General features: G+C 47.8%; 1 protein-coding gene across 1 annotated transcript in view; it reads right to left on the bottom strand.

Annotated features, from left to right (window-relative positions):
* The window catches only part of FER1L5 (fer-1 like family member 5), a 56,122-nt gene that overhangs the window by 13,301 nt on the left and 17,158 nt on the right, over positions 1-25,663 (bottom strand). Inside the window, exons 13-26 of the mRNA XM_028162651.2 lie at positions 25,393-25,445; positions 24,104-24,172; positions 21,652-21,695; positions 21,476-21,558; positions 21,304-21,398; positions 20,212-20,340; positions 18,350-18,527; positions 5,035-5,159; positions 4,096-4,196; positions 3,198-3,375; positions 2,967-3,122; positions 1,854-1,985; positions 576-739; positions 146-260 (exon numbers count right to left, since the gene is read on the bottom strand). Of these exons, the coding sequence (XP_028018452.2) occupies positions 146-260; positions 576-739; positions 1,854-1,985; positions 2,967-3,122; positions 3,198-3,375; positions 4,096-4,196; positions 5,035-5,159; positions 18,350-18,527; positions 20,212-20,340; positions 21,304-21,398; positions 21,476-21,558; positions 21,652-21,695; positions 24,104-24,172; positions 25,393-25,445 (1,622 nt within the window). The remainder of the gene's footprint in view (positions 1-145; positions 261-575; positions 740-1,853; positions 1,986-2,966; positions 3,123-3,197; positions 3,376-4,095; positions 4,197-5,034; positions 5,160-18,349; positions 18,528-20,211; positions 20,341-21,303; positions 21,399-21,475; positions 21,559-21,651; positions 21,696-24,103; positions 24,173-25,392; positions 25,446-25,663) is intronic.

Consider the following 25,663-nt stretch of genomic DNA (forward strand, 5'->3'; position numbering starts at 1 on the left):
CCCCATTGGTGCTCACCCAAGGTCACACCAGGGAGCAGGGCTCAGATGGTAACGCCTGATCCAGTGCTCTTTCCACTCAGACACCCCAGCTTCCAAGGTGCCCCCCTGGTTGAATCGTTTGCCCCCCCTCACGCCCCCTGCTCACCGCGTCTGTGTTGGGGATGGCGGCAGGCACCCAGGCCCCCGTGGCGTCCCGGTGCTGGTTCTCGTACACCTCCTCCAGCACCTGGCTCTTGTTGATGTCTGTGTCCAGGAGGAGCCTGGGGGCAGTGAGACCCCAAGTTCCCAGCATATCTCCCTCAGCTTACAGGCCCCTGGTGTCCTCCTCTGTTGGCTGAGCGCTCCCGTACCTGGCAGCCCCACCTGCTCTGGGCAGCGGGGCCTGGCATGCAGGGTAGGGTGGCGGGCAGGGCCCCCTGTCCTATGCACCCCAGCCCCCGGGACCAGGCTGCAGTGGCTGTGTGCCCGCCCCTCTGGGCTGCTGCCTACTGGCCCTCCTGGGTAAAAAGAAGTGCCAGCTCCGGTGCTGCCTGTCCGGGGGCACACAGGCTCCGGGTCCCGCATCCCAGCCTTACCTCCGCTGAGGCTCCGCTGTCCACGGCCCCTGCCAGTGCCATCCATGGGGCTCCTTGAAATCTTCCCTGGGGAGGGCCTTGTGCCCCATGACGTCCGAGAAGCTGGGGCAGTGCTGCAGCCACTGCTGTCCCCACTGGTCCTTATACTTGGCCTGGTTCTCGTACTAGGGGAGGGGAGTCCATCAGTGCCTGCTGCCCCCCCTCCCCAGCATACCCAGCACCGGCCTCCTCCCGGGGGCAGGAGCTGCATTGTCACTTGTAATGGGACAGCACTGCCCCCGCTGTCAATCAGCACAGGCAGCTGCCACTCATCAAGTGCTCACTGTGGCTGGGCCCAAGCCAAGGGCATTACATGAACTATCCCCTTTCAGCCGCACACTCCCATTTCACAGGTGAGGAGACTGAGGCTCAAAGGTCACCTCTACCCCAGGCAGCTCAGCTCTCGAGGAGTGGAGTGGGGTAGATGCCCGTGGTAGAGCCTGGTGGCGCCTGCGATTTGACCTGTCCGCCCCGTGTCACTGCTGACCCTGGGGAACCTGGTCCTGCTCCACCACTGCCACGTCTTTGCTGCCTCTGGACCTTTCTTCCACATTCCCCTTCTGGGCACGCAGCCCCTGCTCCCTACACTCATCCTAAATCCCTCTCTGTCTCAGCACCTCCAAGTTCTACAATCTATCCACAACATGCAACTTAGGAACCATGAAAATGTTTTGACAAAGTAAGTTAGAAAGCCCGAAACTCAAAACTTATTTCTCTTCTGTTCTCAGGACCTTCTCCTGAGCCATGTCCTCCCCCTCCTCTGATCATAGAGCAGCCTCTGGCCGGCTGCTCACCCACCTCCTGGGTTTACGGTTCTAAGGGAAGATGCCTCATTTCCGGCTCCTCTGACTGTCCCAGGCCTCCCCCTCCCCGGGACCACCAGGCTGGCCTGCAGGACCCAGCTGGGGTCGGCAGGGGTTCCGGGCTGTCACGTTGATGATGGACGAGACCCCCTGCAAGCAGTTGGAGGCTTGCTCACCTCACATACCCTGAACTAATTGGGAGAAACTCCCAATAAACCTCCACCTGGGTGAGAGTGACCAGCCCCAGGGGACCATTCAGCTGCCCTCCTGTCACCACAGCCTGTGGCTTGTCAACAGGGGACCTCTTTAGTTTCTGCCACCTCTCTCAAGCCCCATTCACGGTTCTCAGATTCTGCCAGTAATGTTCTTCTCCACCTTCGGAGCTGGGCTGTTGCCGGGTCACCCTCCCGCTGGCCCCACCCGGGGCCCTGCTCACCGTCTCCGCGGACACGACCACTTCGCCCTGGCGGAGCAGCTGCAGATCCTTGCTGTCTGTCACGTTGCCGAGCCACATGCAGACCCGGAGCTGGGCCGGGAGCGTGTCCTTCTTTCCTTCACCCTCTGGGTACTGAGCCAGAGGCAGGTCAACAACCACGGGGGTGCGGGTCCCCCAGGGGCAGGGGTGCGGGTGAGGGAGGGGCACACACACCTGCCCCTTCACCCCGAGACCTGGGAGCAGGGGCCTCACCCTGAGCTGGGTGATGAGCATAACAGAGGCTGGTATGGGTTGCGGGGGGAGAGGGTCAGTGCCGCTGGGGAACCTGGGAATGCTCCAGGGAGGAGTGGTGCTGATGGTACCATTGACAATGATGCTTGCTATGCGCCAGGCAACGTGCTAAGTGCTCTGATCCTCACACACCACCGCAGGGCGGGCATCATTATCGCCAGGCCCATTTCACAGAGGAGCAGGCTGAGGCCAGACACGGTCAGGAGTTGGCTCCGGCTCACACAAGCCAGTGAGTGGTAGAGCCAGGATTCAAGTCTCATGATCCTTGCAGGACGAGAAGGACTCAGGTGGGCCCTTCCACCGTGGCAGAAAGGGCAGTGGGGAGCCAGGGACGTCTCCGAGACGGAGGCAGTGTCCCCCACCTGCCTCCCAGGGGGAGGGCTGGAAGCACAGGGCCGTCTTCAGGGCAGGGGACATGTGGTCAGTCAGCCTTATTTATGGATTGTGTCTGATATGAGGGGCTGGCGCCCAAACCTTATAGATATTAAATATGCAGATAGCAGCCAATCGTGGTCCAGGGGAGAGAGGACAGGGACAGGACCAAGTGAGGCATCACTTGGATGACGGAGGGGACAAATTTGAGGAATATTTATGGGGGGCATGGACTTGGTGTCGGCCACATGCTGATGGTCCCAGGCCCCCGCCTTCCTCTGGAGAACTGTTTAAACCCCATTTCACCTGGTAAAGGGCCTGGCAGAGAAGAAGTGGGCATGCCCTTGGGAGGCTCATGGGGGCTGCCCGGGGTTGGGGGGGGGTGGTCAGGGCTTCTCCCTTGGGATGTCCTGGGCCCTCTCCTCCCCTGAGGACCCCTGGCCTCCCCACCTGCAGGAAGAGGGTCTGTGTCTTCCCACAGAACCTGCCGGAGTGCCGGGCCCCGGTCGGGGAGAACAGGATGGTGTGGGCGGGCACCTGTGCATAGGCCACTCGCTGCTCCCGGGACATCAGCCAGATCATCACATCCGGGAGGTTCATCTGGGGCTGCCGGGCGGTAGAGCGTCAGGCCCACGTGGCCGGCTCCAAGGCCCGCTCCCGGCCGGAGTGTCCAGCACCCACCTCGGGGAGCACGGCATTGAGGCGGTACAGCCAGCCCTCCGCGGTGGCCACCATGTCCCTGGGCTGGGCTTCCTTGGCCTTCTGGGCCAGCTGCTGCAGAAGGAGTCTGCGGAGCTGCCACCTCTTCATGTCCAGGTTGGTTGCTTTGGGCTGATCAGCCATGCAGGGCAGTGGGCGCCTGTGGCCAGGACCGGGAGGGCGGGGCTGAGTCTCTGTCCACGTCACTTGCTCACCATCCCGCCCGGCCTCAGGGCCCTTCCTAGACCCAAGATCCTGCCCCACGCCTGCTGGCCTGGCCCGGGGAGCCCTGCCCACCCTCCATAGGAAGCCCACTCACTGCGGTCCTGGCCCCTGGGTCCTCATCCTTCCCCTTCGCATCCTCCCAGCCCCTGCAGTGTGCCAGGCCCGTGCTCAGGACCTCCTCGTGGACAGAGGTGTGAGCTGTGAGACAGGGGCCAACCAAACCCAGGCGGGAGGGGGGAGGATCCAAGTGGGCTGCCGGGCCAGGAGGAGCCTTCCAATGGCTCTTCCAGAACAGGCAGAACCCTGAAGAGGGCCTCGTGGATAGAAGGAGCGGCAGGGGAAAAGGTACGGGCCGGGACCGTGCAGGGCTTGTCTGGACAACGGGGAGGCTGGTTTGGTGGGAGCACCAGGCATGGGTGTGTGGGGAACAGTGATGGGTGGGGAGGTCAGGGCCATTTTGGGGGTCCCTGAATGGGAGAGAGGCAGCTCTGTGGTTTGGGGAGAGATCTGTGCAGAGCTCATATTTCCTGCGGAGGCAGGGGTGTGGAAGGGTGGTGGTGAGGGCTGTTCTGTAGGGTCCTGTCTGCACCCCAGAGCCTGTGTGAGCCTGATCTGGCTCAGCCCCAGCCCCGGGTGAGGTGCCCACCGCCCCTACTTGCAGTCCTCCATCAGCTCCCTCAGCAGTTTCTCCCACTGGGGGAGCAGAGCTGGGTCCCTTGGATTCCTCATGGATTTCAGGGTGTCCAGATTGGCTTTCTGCCCAGCAGGAGAGAAGCGGCAAGTGAGCATGGGGCTCCCTCAGGACAGGCTGCAGGGCCGATTGGCCCAAGATGGTTTCAGCCAGGACTTGGGGACGTTTGAGGGGTAACCTGAGGATGTCAGTCCAAAGCTGTCACAGGCCCTTGCAAGGCTAGGATTCCCACCCACCCTCCCAATGGGTGGCGGGAAGGAGCCAGGACAGGGTGGGACCGTGAAGAGGTTACAGGGCCCTGACGCTGGGCTCCCCTTCTATCGGTGCGAGAAAGTCATATTTGAGGCGGAGGCACCGGGTGGCTCTCCTGCCTAAAACTGCTCTGCGGCTTCCTTCCTTAACAGCCACGAAGACCTTTTGTGATCTGACCCTTCCCAGCTTCCCTGGCCTTATTTCCACCTCACCTCCAGGCCCCCACCACCCCCGAACTTCCTATCACCATGGCTCTGCCCGTCGTTCCCTTCTCTGCACCCCACCACTGCCCCCAGCAAGACTCTGCTCCAATGTCATCTCCTTTTTGAACACCTCCTCTGACTCTCCTCTCTTCATCTCCCCCACCCCAATCTCTCTGCCCCTATGGTTCTCCTGCATCTCCACCGCGGCCCTACTGCACTGTGTACCGCCTATTTGCACATCCAACTTCCCTGCTGGCGAACACTGTGTCTACCCATCGTTGTGTCTTCAGTGCCTGTGCCTGGCACGTCCGTCTCAATTGGTGTGGAATGCGTGAGAGAACTGAGTGACCGGGTTCCTAAGACTGCGATTCATTTTCCCAAGCCTCCCATCAATGACCCAGGTCCTTTCCTGTACCACCACCCCATCCCCCATCCCCACACCACTCACCAGGCGGTCCCGAGTGAACTGGAGGAGGTTGAGGCAGTTCATGCGGAAGCTGACGTCCTCCCAGTAGGAGGTCACGGCCACGACGGGCTTGGTGTTGTACCAGGGCACATAATGGTAGATGTTCCCTGAGACACAGAGACACGAGCAGGGGGTGGGGGCTGGAGGTCTGAGGGACAGTGTTCCCTCACTGTGTCCCCTCAGAGGACCTTTCTTGGGCTACTTCATTCCTCTAGCGTCTGCTACGCATCCTCACTGGACCCCTCCTGCTGGAAGGTGGGCTGCAGGCCAGTCCAGGACGGACGCGCTTCGATGAGCACAGCCGGCTGGCCGGAGCATTCACTGTGCTCAATGTCACACAGCCTTACAGAGTCCCCAGTTTACAGGTGGGAAAACCCAGGCTAGTGATGGGAAGCAGTTTCCCTGTGGTGGCACAACCAGGTGGCATAACGCAGGCATTCAGTTCCAGAGCCCGTGCCCCTAACTCAGGCAAGATGCCAAGGCCAGGGGCCTGCCCTGAGGTAGGGTCTTCCTTCTGGGTGGTGGGTAGGCACAGGAGGAGTGGGTCCTGGGTTCGGGAGACCCAGGGTTTGGTTGGCGTGGGCAGACATCTGACAGGAAGGGCCTGCCCGTGCAGAGGAGTGGCGTAGAGGAGCAAACATGGACAAAAGCCAGTGATGGGCTTGGCAGGCTGGGTCTCCTGGCCATGATCCTTATTGAAAAGAGCGGGGGGCTTCCCTGGTGGCGCAGTGGTTAAGAATCCGCCTGCCAATGCAGGGGACACGGGTTCGAGCCCTGGTCTGGGAAGATCCCACATGCCGCGGAGCAGCTAAGCCTGTGCACCACAACTACTGAGGATGCGCTCTAGAACCCGTGCTCTGCAACAAGAGAAGCCACCACAATGAGAAGCCCGTGCACCACAACGAAGAGTAGTCCCACCGCTCGCCGCAGCTAGAGAAAGCCCACGCACAGCAACGAAGACCCATCGCAGCCAAAACATAAAATAATAAATAAATTTATTAAAGAAAAGAAAAGAGCGGGGAAAAGCTAGATGAAGCATAAAGGAATCTTTTTTTTTTTTTTGGCCTCACTGTGTGGCTTGCGGGATTTTAGTTCCCCGACCAGGGATCGAACCCAAGGCCATGAGAGTGAAAGCGCAGAGTCCTAACCACTGGACCACCAGGGAATTCCCAAGGGATTCTTTTTATGAGATGTATTGCTGGGTTGACATAAAAGCAAGAAATCCACAGAAACCAAAAATAAAGTAAAAGCAGAAAGTCTGTGAGGCAAGTGGAAGCAAAGCAGACTTTTGTCCTCTGAGTTTCTGGCAAATCTTGGAGAACCGGTTCTTCTCTTTGACGACTGCCAGGGCCCAGGAGAGAAAGCCGAGCACTGCCTGGGGTGGGCAGTCTAACAGGACACCCCATGTGATATGGGTGGAATTGCATCCCCTATAAAACTATGTTGAAGTCCCAATCCCTGCTACCTTTGCATGTGACCTTATTTGGAAATAGGGTCATTGCAGCTGTAATTAGGTAAGATGAGATCGTACTGGAGTAGGTTGGACCCTTAACCCATAATGACTGGTGTCCTTATAAGCAGAGGAGAGGGACAGAGAGACGACAGGCCTGTAGAGACACAGAGACAGAGGCAGAACGCCGTGTGGAGATGGAGGCAGAGATGCAGTGATACATCTCCAAGCCAAGGAGCACCGAAGATGGCAGGCAGCCTGCAGGAGCTGGGAGAGAGACGTGGAAGAGATTCTCCCCCGGGTCCATCAGAAGGAATCAACGCACTAACACCTTGATTTCAGACTTCTAGCCTCCAGAACTGTGAGAGAACTCATTCGTGTTGTTATAAGCCGCCCAATTTGTGGTACATTCTGATGGCAGCCCGAGCAAACTAATCTGCTATGCAGAGCTGGCACTGCCAACCCTAAACCCTCAATCAGTGAGAAAGAATCCACCACACGGAAGAAGACAGTAAGGAAACTCGCCCATCTCCAGCGTGGCTCCGGGTAGAGGGGCAGGAATTTTCCCGAAAATTTGTAACCACAAGTGAGGCCTCATGCAGGTTGCATTCTGCACTCATGCCACCTGCACGGTCTGGAGAAAACTTGATGCGGTCTCTGGTTGGCAGTGCCCCAGGTAACTAGAGGAGGCAAAGACAAATCCTCACCGGAGCATGAAATTTGGGTCATGTCCCAAAGGATTCCCACAGATAAAGTTCCAAGAAAACGAGCAGCTAAGAAGCAATATACACACCCTCTACCCCAGCAATTCTGTTCCTAGGTATACAACCAACAGAAAGGCATAGAACAGCATTATCAAAAGAAAAATGTTCACAGCAGCACTACTCATAACAGTCCAAAATTAGCAACCACCAAAATCTCCTTCAGCAGTAGAAGGCATAAATAAATTACGGTATTTGCACAATGGAATACTATACAGCAATGAGAATAAATGAGCCACAACTACACCCAACAGCATCTAGGTTTGTGAATGCATTTCACAAATAATATGATGAGCAAAAGAAGCCAGGCACAAAACAATACATACTATATGATTTCTTTTATATAAAGTTAAAAAACCAGACAAAACCAACTGGCAGTTAGGAGAGGGGTAGCAGCCCTTGGTAGAGGGGGGCTGAGGGGCTCAAGGGGCCTCTGGGATGTTGGGACTTTGTTTCGTGGTCTGAATGTTGTTATGTGGGTATGTTTGCCTTGCAATAATTCATTGAGCTGGATGCTTTGGTTTGTGTACTTTTCCATAGATGTGTTATACTTGAATCAAAAGTTTACTCAAGAATTTAAGAAAATAGTGGGAGCAAAAAAGGCAACATACATAAAATACAATGGGTCAAATGGTGGAAAATGCTATGGAGAAGGATGAAGTGAGGGAGAGGGATAAGGATCTGCCAGAAGTTTTTAATAGAGTGGTTGATTACCTAAGGCCTCTCCTGAAAAATCTAGAAGAAATTATGCAGAATGCAGCCCAGAGAGATGAAAAACGTGGAAGAAAGATTTTTTTTTTAAATGGTCCATATTAAATGGACCAGATTTGATAGCTTGCTTGCTTGCTTTCTTTCTCTCTTGGCTGCGTTGGGTCTTTGTTGCTGCGCGTGGGCTTTCTCTAGCTGCGGTGAGCAGGGGCTACTCTTCGTTGTGGTGCGTGGGCTTCTCATTGCAGTGGCTTCTCTTGTTGCGGAGCATGGGCTCTTAGGCGCACAGATTTCAGTAGTTGTGGCACTCAGGCTCAGTAGTTGTGGCTCGCGGGCTCTAGAGCACAGGCTCAGTAGTTGTGGTGCATGGGCTTCGTTGCTCCACGGCATGTGGGATCTTCCTGGACCAGGGCTCGAACCCGTGTCCCCTGCGTTAGCAGGCGGATTCTTAACCACTCTGCCACCAGGGAAGTCCCGAAAGATTTTAAAATGTGCAGAACAGAATGAGAAGTTCCACAGAGGATAGAGTGAATTCGAGACAGAGCTAGGAAAGAAAAGGGGAAGAGGTAATTTTCAAAGAGAAAATATTTTATAATTATCCAGAATTGTTGGAAAGACGCCTGTTTCAGACCCTGGCACTGAGTGAATCACTGGAATGATAAATAAGCAGAGATCCATGACTGGGGCTCTCAGATATGAGCGTGCCAATACAAGATAGCAATTTTCTTCTTCTACTCTTGGAGAGCATACAAAAGCAACAAGGAGAAGGAAAATAACTCAATTTTCAGCAAAACAAGGAGACAGATATAATCTGCAGGTTCAAAATACACATAAGGGCTGCCAAAAGCAACTGTGAGTGCCCTAGAAGCTGCAAGTGTTGAAGGGTGGCAGAAGTCACCTGGGGGGAATGAATAGCAAGACAGACAGCGAGAGTCACGGCTTGATGGGAGCCGAGCGCAGAAAGTGCCAGCAAAAATACACCCCCAGAACGAACTTAGGAGTCAGACAAGGACATGTGAGCCGGCAAAACTCAGAAAACGAATAGAAAAAAACAAAAACATCACAGGAAGGAAGACCACATGAAAGGAAGCCCAAGGGACATTAGACTCTGCAGACAATCCAGTGAGAGGCACAGAAATAAGAAAAGTGACCAAAATAAGATGGAAATAAAGAGCCAAGAAGGATCAGGGAGAAAATGACAGATATAGAAGAAAACCAAGGAGAAATGTTAAGCCCATAAATGGAGACCCCAAAGTAGAAAACCTGAACAATGGAACAGAATGTTTAAAAATATAATTTAAAAAAACTCACATGGCAAAAGGATAGCCCTTTTATCAAATGGTGCTTGAAAAATTGGATACCCATATGCCAATTAATTCAAAATGAATCATAGAGCTAAATGTAAGAATTAAAACTAAAACATTTTAGAAGAAAAAATTGGAGAAAATCTTCATGATCCTGGGTTGGGCAAAGAGTTCTTAGATATGACGCGATAAAAGAAAAAAAAATTGAACTTCAGCCAATTGAAAATGTTTGCACTTCAAAAGACACCATTAAGAAAAGGAAAAGACAAGCCACAGACTATTTGCAAATCATATATCTGATAAAAGACTTGTATTTAGAGTATATAAAGGACTCTTACAACTCAATAATAAGACAAACAATCCAACTAAAAAATGAGCAGAAGATTTGAATAGACATATAAGCAAAGAAGATGCATGAATGGCTAAGAGCACATGAAAAGATGCTCCGTATCATTAGATATTAGGGAAATGCAAATTACAGCCACAATGAGATACCTATCCACAGTAATAAATACATAAAAAGAGGAAATAACGAACATTGTCGAGGAAGTGAAGAAACTGCAGCATCAGACGTTGCTGAGGGAATGTAAAATGGTGCAGTCACCTTAGAAAAGTCTGGCAGTGTATTAAAAAGCTATTCCACTTCTAGCTATATGTCCACAGAGAGACTTGTACATAAACGTTCGTAGCAGCTTTATTCATAATAGACAAGAAGTAGAGGTAACACAGTGACCATGAACTAATGAGTGGATTAACAAATGATGAATGATACATGTGTATGACGGAATACTATTAGGCGATAAAAGGGGATGAAGGACTGATGTATGCTACACTGTGGATAAGCCTCTACAACACTATGCCAAGTGAAGGCCAGATGCAAAAGGCCACATATTGTACGATGCCTTTAATATGAAAAGTCCAGAAAAAGTAAATACACAGAGACAGAAGGAGATTGGTAGTTGCGTGGGCCCTGGGATGGGAATGCGAGAATGACTCCAAACAAACATGAGGGATTTCTTGGGGAGATAGGTTCTAAGATGGGGTACGGTGATGGCTGTCCAACTCTGTAAATTTACTAAAATTTATTGAATGGTAAAAAACAAGTGGATTTTATGGTATGTAAATTACACCACTAAATAAATTACTAACAAAAGAAAAGAAGACTTGAATCTACATATTGAAAGGTACACCATATGCCAGGGAAAACTGACCCCAGAGGATGAACATGTGGTCACATCCTACTGAAGTTATTGGACTTTCAAGATAAAGAAAGAACCTTTGGGCAGCTGGACAAAAAAATGAAGACATTTATAGGGGGAAAAAAAATCAGAAAGAGAAAAGGTATTAGTTATGAAACTTTAAGAAACCACAAACTTCTAGAAAGAAGCATGAGAGAATTCCTTAATAAATTTGGAGTGGAAAAGATCTAATTATGACTCAGAAGCCAGAAGCCATAAAACAAATAGTTTGCATACATTAAAAAAAAAGTTTTCATGGGGGAAAAAAAACCCCAGAACACCATAAGCAAAGCTATGAGACAAATAGAAGATATATATTTAGAGCTCATATCACAAAGGCCTAGTTTCCCTAATACTTGAAAGGATACTAGAAATCAATAAGAAAATGGCTAACATCCCGATAGAATAAAAGAGAAAATTATATAAACAGTCAACTAACACCAAGGGAAATACAAATGACTTTTAAACATATGGAAATATGTCTAACCTCATTTATAATGCGAGAAATACAAATGACAACTATACCAGAATACCATTTTTCACTTATTGGACTGATAAAAATCCAAAAGTTTATGCCAGATTTTGATAAGGCTCTCACATTTCAGGAGTGTACAATGGTACAACATTTATGGAGGATAATCAGTCAGGGTCCAGCCAGGAAAAGAAAACATCATACGAGATATTTGAAACAGAGGGGATTTGATAGAGAAAATATGTTTATGAAAGGGCCAAGAGATCAAAAAGGGGAAACTGAAGTTACTGAGACATTAGTAACTGGAGGAAGAAGCTACTACTTCCATGGCTGGGGGGAAGGGACGCAGTGGTATGACCAGAGACAAACGCAGAGCCATGGCTGCATCACTGAGCTTGCTGCACGGGGTACTGGAACCACTCAGAAAATGATGCCCAACCAGGAGTGAAACTGCAGAGGAGGGGCTGCCTGGCCAAGGCTGGAACCATGGAGAGATGGGAGTCAAGCTGGGGTCTCTGAAGGGATGTAGCTACTTCCAGAGACGTCTCCTGAATCAGAGAGAGAGAGAGGAAGAGGAAGGGGAAGAAGGAGGAGGAGGGGGAAAGAGGTGAGAGGAGGGGAGGAGAGGAGAACAGAAGGGAAGGGAACAAGAATATCTCCCCTTCTATCATCTGACAAGGGAATTTGGGAAATGGAGTTTGCAGGTGTTCAGCCCCTGAGCTATGGAGTGAGGAAGGGCAAGAATGAAGCTTGATAGAGAACAAAGCATGCAAAGGCCTCCTCTTGCTGGAGGAGCTGAGAGCAAATGAGAAAATGACCAGCACAGAGGGCAGTTTTGCAATATCTGCCAAGATGCAAACACACTTTGACCAGTTGCATTTTGGGAAATGAATCCTACTGATGTACTGATTCATGTGAAATAATTTATGAATAAGACTGTATCTTAGCAGTATTATTTGCAATAGTAAGAGATTGGAAAGTTACACACACACAACCCCACAGAGAATAAAATAAGGGGAGATATTTTTAGATATTGCAGAGATTAAACAGATAACAATAAGAAACTATGGTGGAAAATAGTTTGATGGTTCCTCAAAAAGTTAAACATGGAATTACCACTCCTAGGTATAAAACCCCAAATAATTAAAAACAGGGACTCAAACAGGTATGTGTACACCAATTTTCATAGCAGCACTAGTCACAATAGCCAGAAAGGTGGAAGCAACGAAAATGTCCATCAACAGATGAATGGTTAAACAAAATGTGATATGTACATACAATTAGATATTATTCAGCCATAAAAAGGAATGCAGTTCTCACACATGCTACAATATGGATAAAAACATTATGCTAATTGAAATAAACCAGACATAAAGGACAAATATTATATGATTCCACATACACGAAGTATCTAGAATAGGCAAATCCAGAAAGACAAAAAGTAGAATAAAAGTTACCAGGAGCTGGGTGGCGGAGGAAAAGGGGATTTATTGCTTAATGGGTAGAGTTTCTGTTTAGGATGATGAAAGAATTCTCGAAATAGTGGTGATAGTTAAACATTGTGAATGCACTTAATTCCACATTTAAAAATGGTTAAAATGGTAAAATTTTATGTTATATATATTTTGCCACAATAAAAAAGTAAAGATATTATGAACAATTTTATGCTGAAATATTTGAAAACTTAGATGAAATTTATAAATTCCTAGACAAATTAAACTTACCAAAATTGACTTTAAAAGGCAGAAAAGCTGAAGAGGCATAAAGTAAAATAAATCTGTATTTAAATCATTGCAGAAAAAACCCACCAGCCTCATATTTAGAGGTGAGTTCTGCCAAACTTTCAAGGAATACATGATTCCAGTCTTACCCAAATGCTCCTAGAGAGTAAAAAGAAGAACTGCTACTCAATCAATTTCATGAGGTTAGTATAACTTGATATTAAAACCAAACAAGGACATTACAAGAAAAATATTGCAGTCAATCTCATTCATAAATACAGATGCAAAAATCCTAATCAAAATTCTAACAAACCTTGTGTCCACCTAGAGGCATGGGATAGGGAGGGTGGGAGGGAGACGCAAGAGGGAGGAGATATGGGGATGTATGTGTATGTATAGCTGATTCACTTTGTTATACAGCAGAAACTAACACACCATTGTAAAGCAATTATACTCCAATAAAGATGTTTAAAAAAAAAAATCAGGCAAAAAAAAGTACTAGCAAACCAATTCGAGAGTGTATAACAAACGTGAAAATACAATTATGCTATTATAATTGTATTACATATTATATGTAATAAATATAACAATTATTATATGTAAAGTAGCATAATATTAACTCAAGGTAGACTCTGATAGGTTAAGGGTCACTACTGTAATCCCCAAGCAACCACTAAAAATAATCAAAGATGTATAGCTAGTAAGTCAATAGCGAAGATAGAATGCAATACTAAAACCAAACCAAAACAAAACAAATAAAAAACATTTGATTAAAACAAAAGACAGGAAAATTCCAGCAGGCTTTTTTTGGTAGAAATTGTCAAGCTGATGCTAAAATTTATATGAAAGTGGAAAAGAACCAGAATAGCCAGAAATTGTATTATTTTGTAAAAGAACAACAAAGTTGGAAGACTTACACTACCTGATTTCAAGACTTGCTTTAGAGCTACAGTAATCAAGATGGTGTGATATTGGCATAAAGATAGACAAACAGATCAATGGAACAGAATAGGGATTCTAGAAGGAGACCCACAATATATGGTTGATCAATTTTCACCAAAGGTGTCAAAGTTATTCAATGTGGAAATGAATAGTCTTTTCAACAAATGGTGCTGAATTGGATATCTGTATAGACCAAAAGAATTCTGAGCCCTTCCTCATATTAGATACAAAAATTAAGTCAAGTTAGGCCATAATCCTAAACAAAGAAGCTAAACTTATAAAGCTTATAGAATGAAACACAGGAGAATATCTTCACGATCTTGGTTTGGGGAAGACAAATAGTTCTTAGACCACATAATGCACTACTCTAAAAGATAAGCTAATCAACAAATTAAACATCAGAATTCGAAACTTTTGATCTTCCAAAGACACTGCTTGGAAATTGAAAAATCAAACCACAGAGTGGAAGAAACTATTAGCAGAACATATCTGACAAAGGACTTGTATCCAAAATATAAAAGAACTCCTGCGATGTCATATAAAAAGACAAACAATGAAAGATAGGCAAAAACGTGAACAGTCCTTTCACTAAAGAAAGATATGTGAGCATGAAAAGATGCTCAGTATCATTAGTGATTAAAGAAATGGAAATTAAAATTACAATTAGGTACAACCTCACACCCACCAGAATGACTCAAACGAAAAAGGCTAACAATATCAAAAGCTGACAAGGATGTGGAGCAGTGGAACACTCACGTTGCTGCGGGCATGTAAAATGGTACAACCACTTTGGGAAAATGTTAGGTATTTTCTTTAAAACCCAAATTCCGTTTATAGGTATTTACCCGAGAGAAATGCAAGAACGTTTCCACAAAAAAATTTGTACAAGAATGTTCATAGCAGCTTTACTCATAATACACCAAAACTTGAATCAATCCAAATGTCCATGAACAGGGGAATGGATAAATAAACTGTCATATTCATATAATGGAGTACTATCATATAATGTCATATTCATATAATGGAATACTGAAATATGCAACAACATGGACGAATATCTAAAACACTAGGCTGAGCTAAAGAAGCCATAGGAAAAGAAAGGGTACCATATGCATGGTTTCATTTACGTGAAGTTGTAGAACAAGCAAAACAAATCTATAGTGATAGAAAGCACAACGATTGCCTGCAGGGTTTGCAGAGATTGCCTGAAAAGGGGTACATGGCAGCTTTGTTGGGTGACGGAAATTTCTACCCATGATGGCTACATGGATGTATGTATGTGCCCAAATTCATCCAACTGTACACTTAAAGTCTGTGCATTTTATTGTTTGTAAATAATACCTCAATAAAAAAAAGAAAAAGCCACAATTAAGAGAATGAAAGCTCCAAAGTTGGAGAAGATATTTACAACACACACATATCTGACAGAAGATTATTCCCAGAAAAAAATAACATACAAATCAATAAGAAAAATACAGCCAGGGACTTCCCTGGTGGCGCAGTGGTTAAGAATCCTCCTGCCAACGCAGGGGACACGGGTTTGAGCCCTGGTCCGAGAAGATCCCACATGCCAAGGAGCAACTAAGCCAGTACGCTGCAACTACTGAGACCATGCACCACAACTACTGAAGCCTGCACGCTCTAGGGCCCATGCTCTGCAACAAGAGAAGCCACTGCAATGAGAAACCTGCGCACCACAACAAAGAGTAGCTCCTGCTCACCGCAATTAGAGAAAAGCCCGCACACAGCAACAAAGACTCAACACAGCCAAAAAAACAAAGAAAAAAAGAAAAATACAGCCAAATAGAATAATAGAGGGACTTCCCTGGCGGTCCAGTGGTTAAGATTCCACGCTCCCAATGCAGGGGGTGCGGCTTCAATACCTGGTGGGGGAACTAAGATCCCACAAGCCACGCTCGGCTCAGCCAAAAAAAAAATCTACAAACAATAAATGCTGGAGAGGGTGTGGAGAAAAGGGAACCCTCTTACACTGTTGGGAATGTAAATTGGTACAACCATCATGGAGAACATTATGGAGGTTCCTTAGAAAACTAAATATAGAGCTACCATATGATCCAGCAATCCCACTCCTGGGCATATATCTGGACAAAACCACAATTTGAAAAGATACATGCACCCCAATGTTCATTGCAGCACTATTTACAACAGCCAAGACATGGAAGCAACCTAAATGTCCATCGACAGAGGAGTGGATAAAGAAGAAGTCGTACATATATACAATGGAATATTACTTAGCCATAAAAAAGAATGAAATAATGCCATTTGCGGCAACATGGATGGACCTAGAGATTGCCATACTGAGTGAAGTCAGTCAGATAGACATAGACAAATATCATGTGATATTGCTTATATGTGGAATCTAAAAAAAAATGGTACAGGGAGTTCTCTGGTGGCCTAGTGGTTAGGATTCTGGGCTTTCACTGCTGTGGCCTGGGTTCAATCCTTGGTCGGGGAACTGAGATCCCACAAGTCATGCGGCGTGGCCAAAAAAAAAATTGGTACAAATGAACTTATTTACAAAACAGAAATAGAGTCACAGATGTAGAAAACTGACTTATGGTTACCAGGGGAGAAAGAAGGGAAAGGGATAAATTGGGAGATTGGGATTGACATATACCCACCACTATATATAAAATAGATAACTAATAAGGACCTACTGTATAGCACAGGGAACTCTACTCAATAGTCTGTAATGGCCTATATAGGAAAATAATCTAAAAAAGAGTGGATATATGTATATGTACAACTGATTCACTTTGCTGTACACCTGCAGCTAACACAACATTGTAAATCAAATATACGCCAATAAAAATTGAAAAAGAAAGATGAGGAAAGACAAATGCTTGGAAACATATGAAAAGGTGCTCAACCTCCATTTATAACCAGGAAATTGCAAATCAAGATCTTGTAATATACCCACCAGACTGGCAGGAATGAAAAGGCTGGGCAAGGTCAAGTACTGGTGAGAACGCAAAGTAATAGCAACTCTCATACCATGCTGATGAGAGTGTAATTTGGTATAATTACTTTTGCTTTGAATTTCTCTTCCACTCCTGGGTATATAATTTAGAGGAAGTCTTACACTTGTGACCAAGAGACATGTACAAGAATGTTCACAACATTATTACGGTAGATAAAAATGGTACAATCTAAATGTCTACATAAACCACATAATTTGTGGTATAATCATGCAGTGGAATATACACAGAAATGAAAATGAACTTCAGCTTACATACTGATATAAAAATTTAATATTGAGCAAAAGATGCGAAACAGATGAATACAGACTGAAAGTTTCCATATATATAAGATGTAAAAATAGTATGCTGTATAGGGTAGCATACAAAGGTGGTAAAAATTAAAAAAGAAAAGCAAGGATGTGATTATCACAAGACTCAGCATCGTGCTATTTCTTGGGTAAGTGGATGTGGGTAGAGCACACAGGGAACTTCTAAGATGCTTCGGCAATTTTCATCCCCTCTAAGATAATTTTTTACTTTTTAAGCTGGGTGGTGAGTTCATGGGTACACATTTCATTATTCTTCTTTAAACTATACATATACATTTAATATACTTTTTGTATATATTTCATAATTTAAAAACAAGTAGAGCATTATGCTAAGTGAAAGAAGCAGTCACCGAGGACCATACATTGTTTGATTCTATTTATATGAAATGTCCAGGATAGGAAACTCTATAAGACAGCAAGTAGATCAGTGGTTGCCTAAGGTTGGAGAGGTAGAGGAGAAATAGCTACTGGGTACAGGGTTTCCTTTTGGAGTGATGAAAATGTCGTAAAATTGACCATGGTGATAGTAGCACAATTCTGTGAATATACTAAAAACTATTGAATTGTATACATGGATGAATTGTATGGTGTATGAATTATATTTTTAAAAAAGCTGTTATTAAAATAACAGGCAGACAAGGGGGATGCATGGAAAGCCCTCCATGGGTGATAAGAAGGTGAAGCTGACAAAGATGAAAATGAGAGAATGTTCCTCTAGAGCAGTGGTTCTCAAACTTTAGCATGCATCCCAGTCACCTGGAGGGCTTGTTGAAACACAGATTGCTGTTCTGTTTTCTGATACTGTAGGTCTGGGCTGAAGCCAAGAATATGCATTTCTATCAGTTCCCAGGTGATGCTGATGGGGCTGCCCTAGGGACTGCACTTTGAGAAACTTATAGTGCCCCATGGAAGTGTCCAATGAGTATACATTGGATGAAAGGATGGATGGGTGGATGGGTGGATGGGTGGTTGGTTGGATGTTTGTGATAGTAGATGGGTGGTAGTTGAATGGACGAATGCGTGGATAAGTGGATTCATGGAAGGATGGAAGGTGGGCAGGTGAGTAGTGGATGGTAGCCACATGGCTGGATGGGGGTGGTTCAGAGTAGTAGGAAAGAAGATGAGGTTGGGAAGCTGTGGTGTGGAATGTAGTGTAGAGAAGGACTTGAAGTCAAAACCTAGTTTCAGTTCTTGTCATGGGTTCACCACCTACTAGCTAGCTGTGCAATGTTTAGCAGGTAACTTCACCTCCCTGAAGCTCACTTTCTTCACGTCTAATGTGGGTTAACAATGCTTATGAATGTACCATGAGCTAATACCATTAAAAGGACCAACAAAGAGCCCGGCATGCACTGGCTGATCTCTACCCTTTGGTTGGATCTGACTCTTACCATCATATATCACTTGGCTGTACTGTGTGGTGGAGACGAGAGGCTTGTAACTCAGGTCCATCTTGTTTCCATAGTGACCAATGCTGACCTCGAATTGGATCAGGTCCTTAAAGTTGGGCATCATGGTACAGGAAAGGAAGATGACGCACAGCCCATACTTTTGGCGGTTCTGGTGCTTCTAAAACAATAACCCACCACGTCCCCCGTACATAAGCCAAGGGATGAACAAGGCTATAGAGACAGGCAGGGAGGCAAGCATGAGGTGCCCAGTTTCTTTCAAAAGCCACCTTTGCTTCTATTCAGGGTGACCTAGACCATCACTGAACCCCTGCCCCCTCTCAAAATCCTGCCTTGACTCCCACTCACCTGGCTGATCAAGGGAAGTTCCTCCCAGGACTTCCGTCACCTGGCCCCCTCCACCCAGCCAGTCCTGGTTCCTTCTCTTCCTGAAATCAGGCAGGAGGGTCTTCTCCCTGGTCAGGCTAGACTCTGAGTTGGGCCACCCCACCCCTCTCCTTTTTGCCTAAATGCCCCCTGTCGGATGAGACCGAGTGTGGGCAGGGGTGCGTGGTGGAGGATGCATACACACGCACATCTGCTCTTGGCTTTTCTCAAACCCTGTCCTCCCACCGCGGGTCCGTCTGCTCAGGTCCTCCATCCATCATGTGAGCCCCTCTCTCATTTCCGCTGTCCACCTCTGACCTACTTATGCATTCTCCCAGTCTGTTCACTAGCTCAAATCTCCCCCTCTTAAAAAATAACCCTCCTTCTCCTGTCTGAGCCACTATTTAGCTGTGACCTGATCTTATCTCCTTCAACTTTGCAGCCAAGTTTCTATGCACTTGCCTCTATGCACCGTCTGTAACTTCTCCCTCCCACCACGGCAGCCTGGCTTCTCTCCTGACCCAAGGCTACTGGTGTCTTCCTAATAACCAGCGCACACTTTTGGGTCCTCAGCCTTTCTCTCCGCCACATTCAGATCGTTGATCGCTCCTTTCTGCAACTCTCCCCTCCGGAGGCTGCCTCAGTTCTCCGCTTTGCAGACTCCCCCTCCGTCTCTCTGCAGGGTCACCCTCTTCCTCCTCCAGTCTCATAGGCTGTGCTTCCTGATGGGCTCCAGCCTCAGCTCCCTTCTCCCTTCACTCCACCTACTCCCCAGGGCAATTCCTCCAGAACCTTGGATAGATCCTTGGATGTGTGTTGATGACACATCCTGTTGTCTAGCAGCCTTGGGGACTGGTCTTCGTGGGAGTCTCACAAGCACACGTCAAAGGTGGGATTCATCATCTCCCCCAGACCTGTTCCTCCTTTGGGGAGCCCATGTTGATGTACGCCCCCCACCTTCCCACCTCGCCACCTGAGGCAGAAAATGGGAGTCAGCCTCACTTCTTAGTGTCCTGTTGGTCTGTGGCTCTGATCGTTGTTTCCAAAGGGTCTCTGGCACCTGCTCCCTCCTCTCCAGTTCTCCTCCCCTGTAACTGTGTCCCCATTTCTCTTAACTGGGTGGCCCAATTTACTCCCTTCCAATCTATTCCTGACTCTCTTCCTCCTGCCCCTTCCTGCCTCAGTGACCCTCCTTGGTCTTCAGGAAGAAATCCAGGCTCCTTAGAACATCATTTCTCCTTAACTGGATTACACATCTCCTAAACTGAAGCCTTGTCTTTACTGGTTCCCCTGACCTCCTGGGATTGGCACAGCAGGAAGCCCCCATAGGGGCTTAGCAAAGACTCAGGTGGATCGACCAAACATTCTCACACATCCAAAAAGCGCATTCCCCTGCTGGCCAGGGCCTCTTGCAATGTCAGAAACGGGACCCACAGCAGACTAGGGGCAGGCAGAGGAGCTCTTTCTTCCTGGGTTACCTCTACGCTGATCACATCTCGGGAGAGATCCTTCATCTTAGCATCTTGATGGGACTTGATGTGGGTGATTAACTCCAGGAAGACTCGGCCTCGATAAGCTAAACCATCCTTAACAATGTTGGGAATAGTCTAGTGTGACAGGAAGGAAAACGGTGAGAAAAGGGAGAGAAAAAAAAAAAAAAAACCAGGAAAGTCTCCCCTGAAACCTCTGAGGAAGGACAGGGTTGTCCTGTAACTTCCTACCTAGGGCTGACCACAATCCCAGGGAGGAATTCCAGAAACTCCAGTCACGGCCATGCCTGGAAACCTCTGGGCCCTGAGCCGTCTTCTATACCCTTAGGTCCACTCTTTCCCTTCATGCAGTTCTACCTGCTGGCCCACCTGAAGGACCCTGTTCCTGGTAAACCCCTCATGCTTGGAGGGGACCGTGGTACCTATTGAATTATCCCAGCCTGGCCAATCAGGACAGGCCCCGCCTCCTCAGCAACAGTGATTGGTCCAAGGGGAGCACACATGACCTAGGAAGGCCAGTTAGAATGCTTCCCTGGCCTTCCCTAGTACAGGCTTCTATGGTCCTCTTCCCAGCAGGGAGGCCAGACTGCAGTAGGAATGAATGAGGCCCAGGAAAGAGCAGCAGAGATGAGAGATGGAGAGTCTCCTATAATGGCATTGAGGTCCTGGTTTCTGCGGCTCTTCCTCACTCAGAGTCCTTCCCAGCCCCATTCCCTTCTTTTGCCAATTGGCTTTCTGGCATTTACCACCAGTCTTGAATAACCCAGTGCTTTTCCACATTTACCTGTGCTGTTTCTTTTGTTGCCCATGACTTTCCACCTGCCGAAACTCTTACCCGAGGTCTCATCTCAATGTCCCTTCCTCAGTGACTGCCCAGAGCACTCCGTCTGTTCCTTTCTTGTGCCGCAGCACACGCCCCGTGTTTATATGGCCATTTATGTACAGCCTTCAAGTCCTCTACTGGAGTGTGGTGGGCAGAAACCAGGGCCTGGCCCTCCCCAGGCATTTCCCAGGCCCTGGCGCCTTACACATGGTTGGTTTTACCTCCTCTGTTCCCTAGAGCTGACATGAGAAGCTTACAGCGTCTTCTTCCTTGATCCTGAAAGGGGCCTTTTTACCCCCACGGAGAGTCAGGAAGCTGGGGCCAAAGCAGGGGAGGAAGCCAGAGTACATGCCTGCAAGGGGAGAGGGTGAGAAGGGTCCCCAGGTCCAGTGGGAGAGGTGCAGGAGGTGGGGCCGGGGGCTTGCTTGCCTTCTATTTCTGCTCCAGTGGATGAGATCTGGTTGAGGGACAGGCTGACCGTCCCGATCTCATCGTGGCACTTGTTCCTGGGGCTGGAGAGAAACACACCCTGCAGGCTGAGCCCCTGGCCCAGCTCTGATTACTTCCTCCCTGGCGTGTTTTCCAGTCTCCACCCAGTTGCTCACCAGTCCAAGACTCTGAACTTGATGTAGCTGGAGAGGCAGGGCAGCTGCAAGGGGCAAGCGACAGGGGCAGTGGGTGCCTGCTCGGATGGCCTGGGCCTTGCTGAGACTGGGAGCAGGTGGAAAGTCCTGAGTCTGGGTCAAGGCCTGGCTCGGTTACCAGTGAGCCCAGGGAGCTTATGGACCTTTGGCTGTGGGCCCCCCACTGCATCGGCCCTTTGCAAGGGCCTGGGAAAGGCCTTGGACTGTGTCCCATGATCATTTTGTATTGTTACTCTTAAAATGGACCCTCATTACATAAGCTTCCTAGTGGACCTGGCTTCCCTGGTGGCACAGTGGTTAAGAATCTGCCTGCCAATGCAGGGGACATGGGTTCGAGCCCTGGTCCGGGAAGATCACATATGCCGCAGAGCGACTAAACCTGCGAGCCACAACTACTGAGCCGCGTGCCACAACTACTGAAGCCCGTGCACCTAGAGCCCGTGCTCTGCAACAAGGGAAGCCATGAAAATGAGAAGCCTGCGCACCACAACGAAGACCCAACACAGCCAAAAATAAAAACAAATAAATAAATAAATGTATAACATTTATTTTATAAATTTTATAAAATAAATCGGGTCTTAGTGGACCCGAGTCCACCCTACTTTGGGCTCCGTGATCGCAGTCTTCACACGGCCCTTCAGTCTGGAGGCATGTTTACCAAGCCTCATGGGGAGGTTGTAGGCCTCGAATGTCTTCCTCACATTTAGCAGTTAACCTTTATTTATTTATTTATTTTAATTTAATTTAATTTAATTTTTTTTTGGCCGTGACCTGCAGCTTGTGGGATCTTAGTTCCCCGACCAGGGATTGAACCTGGGCCCTCAGCACTGAGAGCACGGAGTCCTAACCACTGGACCGCCAGGGAATTCCCTAGCACTTAACCTTTAAACAGCGGGACATCTATCTCCTCAAAGAGTAAATCATCATAGCTGCCACTCTGGGGAGGGTTTCTGTTGTCCCCAGCATGTCCTGAATGGTCTACGTGGATCACCTGAGAGACCCACCCCGCCTACAACCCCAGAAGCCAGGAGCTATGATTATTCCCATTTTCAGACAGGAACACTGTGGCACAGAGAGGCTGAGTTCCTGAAGTTCTCATGTAACATGCAGAGCCCCTACCCGCTCTGCCATAACCCAGCAAGGCCTGATTGTCCCTATTTACCGAGCGGGACTGAGGCCCAGAGAGGGACTTGCTTGAGATCGCACGGTAAGGGGTAGAATCAGGATTGGAACCCAAGCTTCTGAGTCTTATCTCTGCTCTGCCCTCAGTTATAAAAACAAAAAAATCCACGTATAAAACAGAGCTGTTGGGGGTGAGGTCTGAGTGGGCCCCAAATCCTCTCAGCTGGCCTCTTCTCTGCTCACAGCAGTTCCTGGGGTGTGGCCTGGGGTCCTCAGTAGGAGGACCTACTCAACAAAGGGTAGCCCCCGCTCGCCGCAACTAGAGAAAGCCCGCACGCAGCAACGAAGACCCAACGCAGCCAAAAAAAAAAAAGATGACTCACGAGGAGGCAGAAGATTCTACGAGAAGCAGGGAGGAGGGTCCACAGAAGGGTAGCTAATTTCACGTCACACAAATGTAAGGTAGATATAAGGAAAGCAAAACACTCCCTGGGTAGCCAAACAGATGCCACACAAAGTTCTGTACACTCTCACTTATGGGAGTGCCCAAGTTCTCTCTCAGACTGCATACTCTTATTTTACACACAGCTCTTAGAAGCCTGGCATGGAGTCAAAAGGCAATCAAGGCTCTCCCAGGGCTTGGAGAAAACTGGGATCCACACTGCTGACAAGTGACTGAGAAGGACTGGAAGGCTTTAGAAATCAGACTACAGAACCCCACAAAGAAGAGCATGTTGGGGCCATTTGATGTAGGAACAAACAGCCCCACACTACATGTAGCCCAGCATGTAACTGTGTTCCTGTAGTGCCTCTAAGCCATCAACAAAGAGCTATAATTATGTTCAGGGCACTTTGCCTAGAAGATAAGAAAATGCATAATACAATTTAGAATGAGTCTTGAAAGTGATTGCTATTTTTTTTAATGTAGGTGAAAGGGCACGTTTAAGTTCTCTGGAAAGTTCAGTTGTAGGGTCCATTCATTTCTTTTTATTTTTTAACCTGGCCTCCTAGATCATCATAGTTCCCTGACCAGGGATTGAACCCAGGCCCTCAGCAGTGAGGGCGTAGAGTCCTAACCACTGGACCGCCAGGAAATTCCCCCATTCATTTCAAGTAAGGTTCTCTGTAATGTGTCTTGGGCTTCCTCACGCTCCCTATCAGGCAGAGTCCCCGCCCCCTCCTGCCGTGCTTCGTGGCCCCTACCGTCCATCCATACCCCCCCACAAACACCCAAACCCCCTTCTGTTTGTGGTGCAGGAGGAAGAGGGTGGGCGTGATGCCACAGCAATACCTGAATCCGGAAGGTCAGGATCTGGTTCCATATCGGGCTCTCGGTTTGCATCTGCACGTGTGTCTTGAGCTGGGGACATCCCAAAGCAGTGTCAGTGCCAGCCTGTCCCCTCCTCCCTCCACTGGCCTCACCTCCCAGCCCTTCCGGTCCAGCCCACAGGTGAACCTGTCTGCAGCACAGGGCTGGTCATGGGAATCCCTGGTCCAAAGACACTTTGACAACTTCTCATCCGCTACAACCTTGGTCCTTTGAGTAGCTACCTAGATCCAGACTCCTTCATATTTTCCCTTAAATCAGCTTTCAATTAACTTTTACATAGATACAGGGTTACTAACTTTATTACATCAGTGCAAACACGTAGATTTTGTTAGATAAACTCTAAGATCCCGACAAAAAGTCAGCAGCAACAATGCTGATGGTATGCCCCTTTCCAAAGCATCACTTGACTTCCTTTTTCAACCTAGCCTTATTCTAAGCAATCATGTCAGTGAAACCAAGGGTTAGTTGAACTGCTTAACTTTTTCATACACTCTAAGAAAAACACAGAAATATTAAAATTTTTGAAAAAATGTATGCCTCTACCACCCAACGGTATCTCACCTACTTCCAGGGTACCTAAACCACTCATTGGGAAATAAATATTCAGTGTGGTGGCTTCAAAATATGTCCACACCTCCCTTTGGTACTCTCCCCTTCAAAAGGGGGACACTAACCTCCCTCCCCTCATGTATGGGCTGGATTTAATGACTTCTTCTAATAGGTAGAATATGGTGGAAATGATGGTTGATGAATTCTGAAACAAATCTATTTAACTTTAACCCAGCATTCCCCAAATTTGAACATGCGATCTTTTTTTTGCACATAACGTCCATCAACACCCTTTGGAAAATGCTACCGTGTGTTCATAGAGGTTCATGGAATGTCAGCAACTCTCTTGCCCAGAACCTTCAATTTCTAGGTGAAGAAACTGAGGTCCAAAGAGGACGGTGACAGTTTCAATGTTGTGCATTTGCAGGCATGTTGTTTCATCAACTTGTCCACTCATCCGTGCATTTGGATGTTTGGTTTTCGGTGGGCATCTTCTCTATGCAGGGCACTGGGCACAGCTCTGGGATACAGGCTGACTAAGCCATGGCCTCCACCTTCACAGAGGCCCGGGTCCAGTGGGATCATATCACCCATAAATGGAAGAACTGGGATATGATTCCTGGGGTCCTGGCCACTTTTCCTCCACACTATTTTTTTCTAGGTGCCAATTTCTCTAAGTCTCAGACCATTTTTATGCTTACCTTTTCCCCAATTAGTTCCACCTCCAACATAGGACTCACTGAGTGGTGTTTCTCTAAGATCAAAGAAGTTAAAAGATTTCTGAGATGGCAGCATTTTTCTTGTTTTCAGGAGAGGGAAATGGAGAGGTGACAGAACAACTTAAAACCCTCCCCCATAATTTGGTTTGGTGCCCCCTGGGCAGACACCTCCCATTTCCACTCTGTCTCCATGTGCCGTTGTGTGTCCTGGCACACAACAGCAGCGGGGGTGGGGCCTGGCATAGGGAACCTT

The sequence above is a fragment of the Balaenoptera acutorostrata genome, chromosome 12 (assembly GCF_949987535.1).
Source record: "Balaenoptera acutorostrata chromosome 12, mBalAcu1.1, whole genome shotgun sequence".
In the NCBI taxonomy this organism is placed as follows: Eukaryota; Metazoa; Chordata; class Mammalia; order Artiodactyla; family Balaenopteridae; genus Balaenoptera; species Balaenoptera acutorostrata.